This window comes from Rhincodon typus, unplaced genomic scaffold, assembly GCF_021869965.1.
Source record: "Rhincodon typus isolate 14 unplaced genomic scaffold, sRhiTyp1.1 hic_rhity00014220, whole genome shotgun sequence".
Lineage (NCBI taxonomy): Eukaryota > Metazoa > Chordata > Chondrichthyes > Orectolobiformes > Rhincodontidae > Rhincodon > Rhincodon typus.
Window position 1 is genome coordinate 1 of NW_025979858.1, and position 5,911 is coordinate 5,911.

At 41.0% G+C, this 5,911-nt stretch overlaps 1 protein-coding gene across 1 annotated transcript; it reads left to right on the plus strand.

Annotated features, from left to right (window-relative positions):
- Positions 1-1,561: 1,561 nt before the first annotated feature.
- LOC125482646 (alpha-mannosidase 2C1-like) lies at positions 1,562-3,651 on the plus strand. Its single transcript, XM_048594761.1, has 3 exons — positions 1,562-2,460; positions 3,205-3,361; positions 3,445-3,651. The coding sequence occupies exons 1-3, from the start codon at positions 2,438-2,440 to the stop codon at positions 3,634-3,636; spliced, it is 372 nt and encodes a 123-aa protein (XP_048450718.1). The 5' UTR covers positions 1,562-2,437; the 3' UTR covers positions 3,637-3,651.
- Positions 3,652-5,911: the final 2,260 nt, after the last annotated feature.

Sequence of the window (5,911 nt, forward strand, 5' to 3'; positions counted from 1 at the left end):
ACTGCTGTTCTGACCAAACCCAAACTGTTTTCCTCTCTTTGTTTTCTTGCAAATGTTGGTGAGTCTGCTGTGTCATTCAAACATTTTCCTTTTCTCCCTCACAACAAGACTTTTTTAAATTCACTCATGGGGCATCTGCTGGGCCAGCATTTATTGCCCATCCCTAGTCGCCCTTGCGAAGGTGATGATGAGCTACTTTGTTGAACTGCTGCAGTCCACATGCTATAAGTTGACTGACAACACCGTTAGGGAGGGAATTCCAGGATTTTGACCCAGTGACAGTGAAAGAATGGTGATATATTTCCAAGTCAGGATGGTGAGTGGCTTGGATGGGAACTTGCAGGTGGTGTTCACATGTATCTCTTGCTCTTGTCCTTCTAGATGGAATTGGTCATGGGTTTGGAAGATGCTGTGTAGGAATCTTTTGGTGAATTTCTGCAGTGCACCTTGTAGATGGTATGCACTGCTGCTGTTGAGCATCATCGGTGGAGGGAGTGAATGATTGTGGATGTGGTGCCAATCAAGATAATAACAAAATTTAAGTTACTGAGAGGCTGGTCAAAGGTCTACATGAAGCAAAAATCCAGGGGAATTTCGAAATGGACCACATATCCTGCATTTATTCTGGAACTTCCACTCCAACATAATGGCACTTTCACATATCACTTTAGGGTGTTTGGAGGTGGGTCAGGGGAGGGTAACAGGTAAGCAGCCAGATAGGGGATGTGGTGGGACAGTCTCGGCTGGGAATTAAGGGGTGGTGTAGTCAGGGATTGAGGTGGAACCTCATACCCAGAGGTGGGGATGTGAATGATTGAGGGGTGGTTACCCAGGCATTACAGCAGGTTTTACTCCCTCTGACATTTCCTGGGTAACTATTCAGGTAAGTTTTTCAGAACCCTTTGAAGTCTCCAACTCTAACTCAGTGTTGGGGACTTCTTTGGAGGGCTCCATACAGAGGATAATTGACCATCATCATAAGTTTGGATTTTGTAGGAAGTTAGCATGTGTTCAACACACTGGAACCTCTGAGGGATGCTGTAATGCATCTGTCTGTGCCTGTGGATGCTGGTGGATCTGGACTTTACTGAATTAATATAGATAACAGTGGAAATGACAAGAAACAGCCCTTTTGCAGTAGCTTTGAATTTTTTTTTGGTATATATGTCGTTACAGTGGCATACAGATATGATACTGTGATTGTTGCAGAATACAGTGTTTGTGAACAATCAGTGTCAGTATGCAGAAAGCATTTAAAATTCAATTTGGAATCTAAATCTTAAATCAGAACTTTCCTGCTGAGCCTCAGGAAGCTAAAGTTCTGATGGTGGTGATAATTATCTGTCAATCTGAAGTTCACAACGTACATTTCTAAAGTGATCTACCTGAGGAGATGTTTGTTTGCTGTCTTTGATTGGAAAGCAGAAAGAGTTTCATTCAAACTGTGTTCATTTGTAAAGGGTAGTTAATAAATAATAAGTTGCAATAATATAAAACTGTTTACTAAATTACCAATAGAATGTAATCTTAAATAAATATACAGAGTTAAATGCAGGCTAAATAAAAGCTTGTGACTTATGTTGGAGATGTTAAATCAACTTATCAATCTGTTCTGTATGTAGCTCTGGCACCGCTGAGAAAGAAAAAGATTGATAATTCTACCAGAGACGGACTATCTTTCTGTGCTATGTTCTTTCTTGTCAGATGTCCCTAATAAGTCCACTTTTACAACTAACTCCCTTATTTTTAATATACAGACACATGCAATTTTGAAAGGTTAAGAGCACCTCACAGCACTTGAAAGCTTCTTTCTTAGACCCAGCCAGAAATGTTCATTTACTCTGATTTTATTACTTGAAAACTCAAATTTTAGTTCCAGGCAATCAAATCGATGGTTTAACTCTGTACTGCTTGGTGACAAAGGTAGTTTGCAGGGTATTTGCCTGAGAAACTTTGAAGGTAACTCAGGCTATTTTTGGGGGAACTGTAATGGTGAGGCTAAAGGAGATTGCACGCACAGAAAGTCAGTTTCAGAGTAACACAGTTTGATGTAAGGTTCTGGGGAAATTACAGTTTAGAAAGGGACAAGGTCATGGATAGGGCAGTAGTTTGCAAGGACACTAGATTTGAGAGTCAGAATTATGAAATATCATTCTTTCCTTAATTACCAAGGATCACAGGATTCGATGTACTTGTTCTTTGTGTTTGAACAGCTAAAGCATTAAAGAAAGCAACAGTATGTATTTCTACATGTCTCCCTGTTGTAAAGTAGTTCCAGGACTGGGAGGTTTTTTTGCTCATCACTGGAATCTCAAGTTAATAAGAACATTATTATTGTCTATGTTGTACTTCCAGGGAGACTATTCCTGATGGTTGCTATGGGAACCAGTTTGTGTTGTTTGATGATGTTCCTTTATACTGGGATGCATGGGATGTCATGGATTATCACTTAGAAACAAGGTAATGTCCAGAATCAATATTTAGACTTTTTAGAGAGAAATCATTGTCATGAACCAAAGCTCCCAAATTTCTGTATATGCTATTCTACAAATAGCTGCTGGGAACCACAGCTAGAGTGACAGGCAGGGCTTTATGTAAGGATCAGTGAATGGTGAATCTCAAACTGATTCTTTAAAATTACTATCAGAATGTTTCTAGTTTTCATCTTGCGTCCATAACTCTGAATACAATGTGTGTCTGATCTGCGCTGCAATTGTGGTTAATCGTTTCACTGTACAGTCCATCTGAACAAATACCTCTTGAAGACTATCATATTAAAAACCTTCCTTTTTTTGGTGCTACAGCTGCTGAGATGTACTGCAATTTCCATCTTTGAGTTTTTCAGTAAAGTTGAACTCATATTGATGTTTGTTTAATGAAAAGGAAGTCCCATGGTTTGAGTCCCACTCCAGGACTTGGCTCTGAAAGAAACAAGCCACTGGTGCAGGCAAACCAGAGTGTAATGGTGTCAATACCCAGCCCAGATCAATGGGGAGAGTGTGTGGCAGGAAGGATATCTGGATGTATAACTACTTAACGAATCCAAAAGAAAATTGTGGTTTATAGGAAGGATTGATCAATGAGCATTGTAATTATCCCATGTAACATGAGAAAAACAAAAAGAGAGTGAGAGAAAGATACTTATTGTATAATGGGAAACTAAATTAATCTCATCTGGAACTCTTAATGCTTTTTGCTCATCAGGAAACCTGTGTCACAGGTTGTGAACCCTCTGGAGATAGTGTGCCCAGGTAGAGTCAGGGGAAGTGTAAGATACTCTATCCGTATCAGTGACACCAGCAAGATCCGCCAAGAGATCATACTGGATGCTTGCTGTCCTTATATTAAGTTCAAAACAGAGGTGAGTAGATTAAATTTCAATATGTTCAACTTCAAATCACGCACTTTGTGACCATTTGGCCTTGCTATGTTTCTCCTCTGCAGGTGGAATGGCATGAAGCACACAAGTTTCTGAAGGTGGAGTTTCCCACTACAGTGCACAGTCCTAATGCTACATATGAAATCCAGTTTGGACACCTTCAGCGACCAACGCACAGGAACACTTCATGGGATTGGGCACGCTTTGAGGTACAGATGATTTGGAATTGCATTGCACAGGCACAACAGTCCAGCTAGTGTGAAAATTGCATTGTTTAGCTGTTTTGGGGTTGAATATAGTGTGAATAAGGAATAAGTGGCTTAGTATGTAAACCTCATCTGATACAGATCTGTTTAGCACTTTTGCACACACAGGATAGATGAAATCTAGATTTCCCTTTACCCAGAAAGTCGTTGATTCTAAGGTTTCAATCGAAAATTTAAAAACTGAGGCTGATAGTTTGTTTGTTAGGTAAGAGTATAAAGAGACACGAGCAAAGAACGTGGACAAGAGTGGTCTAATTGAATGGAATAGACTCAAGATGCTGAATGATCTTCTGTTTTCTCTATGTTTAGACCAGGATGGTCAGTTCCTGGTCAGGGACCTGTTCTGGATTTTCAAAGAACTTTATTGTAAGGCAGTCTCCTTAGTCTTTTGGTTTGTCTTGAAATTGAGGCAGCTCCTTTGTTGAACGTGAAGGTGCAGTGAAAGATATTATACTGCATGTGCAAGAAATTTATTGGCTAATTGTACATCTTTCAGGTAATATTGCCTGCTTATGGCCTTTACCCCTTAGCTGTCAAAACAATTAAGGTGATAACTGAGCTCAGAAGTGAGTAGCAGCAATGACCTAGAAGAAGTTAATATTTTGACTGCCAAAAGGTACAGGCCTAACTCAGCACCATCTCCTGCTGGTGTTTCCAATCTGGTGAGATGCAGTTTACACCAAAACAAAGCTACAGCTGCCTGTTTGTATTCTCCAAACTGAACTGCTTGCTCTGTCAGCAGATACTCACACAAGTTAGACAAAAGGGCCTTTTAACCAGGGTTCTTCTCTATCTCTATCTCTGGTGGCAGTGTGGACATCTTGAGTATGGTTCAGACTGAAATGTGAACAAATTATTTTTTATATTCAACACAAATCCTTGATTTTGTAACCTGTATGAATCATTTATATGAGTAATGTAGAATTATAACTCACTCTCCCACCACTACCACCTCCACTCCTTACCCAGATTTCTGGCCCTGTTAGGGAACTCACTTGTTTATAACTTGTTTTTACCTTCTTTTGACATGGGAGGTACATGTAATATTTAAATCTTCCTTGATAAAATTATGGACCTTCTGGTTTCATTACAAGGCAGGGACATTCATTGTTCTCGTTTTACACTGTCACCTCTGACCTTACAAGCTAGGTTAACTTTTAGAATAGAATATGTTTTATTGTCATATGTACTCAAGTACAGGAGTACAGTGAAAAGTTTACAATGTTGCCTTTCATGGCATCATCTTTGGTACAAAGTACCTATGTACAAATCTTACAGATAAACATTACATTACAGTAGCTCAGCGCAGACGCTTCCACACGTGGTCTTGATAGGCCTTGCAAGCCGCTGACCACCATACTGGTCCCCCGTCCAGCAACCATCCCCAGCCTGCTCTGCTGCTGCTGTCAGCCCCTCCACATCATTCCAGACCACCAGCCCGATCCACTCTGGCTCTCAGCCTCTCCGCACCACTCCAGGCCTCTAGCCTGCTCTCACTCTCAGCCTTTCCGCACCGCTCCAGGCCTCTAGCCTGCTCTCACTCTCAGCCTTTCCGCACCGCTCCAGGCCTCTAGCCTGCTCCAGCTCTCAGCCTCTCCGCACCGCTCCAGGGTCTAGCCTGCTCTTGCTCTCAGCCTCTCTGCGCCGCTCCAGGCCACTAGCCTGCTCCAGCTCTCAGCCTCTCCGCACCGCTCCAGGCCTCTAGCCTGCTGTAGCTCTCAAGGTAAGTTTCTTATCAGAAAAAAATATACAAAATCTTAGAGAAAAAAAGCGGAAGAAAAGGAGACAGATTGACGAGCCCCAGGCTGAGGACCCTGAATGCTGCCGCCATTTTGAAATCTTAACTTTTAACTAAGTAACTTCAAGCTTGTCTAAAGTTCAGTCACTTTCTTTGAGTCAGGTGCCCTCAGTTAAAGTTCAAACTTTAATTCTTAAAACCATAAATTATATTCCAAAACAGATAAATTGTGATATTCACAATAACAGAATGCAAGATCAATTGCAATCAATAACTTATGCTGTAAACACTAAGATGATGAAATCCTAATTTTGGTTTGATAGTTTTAGCTACATATGGTAGTTGGAGTCTAGCATGTAGAACACAGAGTATTTGAATTCTGGCTCTGTCTTTTGGTGTGATCCTCCCAAGTTTGCTGGTCTACATGATGCTCCACTCATTTTTGCAAGGCAAAAAAAAACAAGAGCCACTGAGATTACAAGGTGTAGAGCTGGATGAACACAGCAGGCCAAGCAGCATCATAGGGAA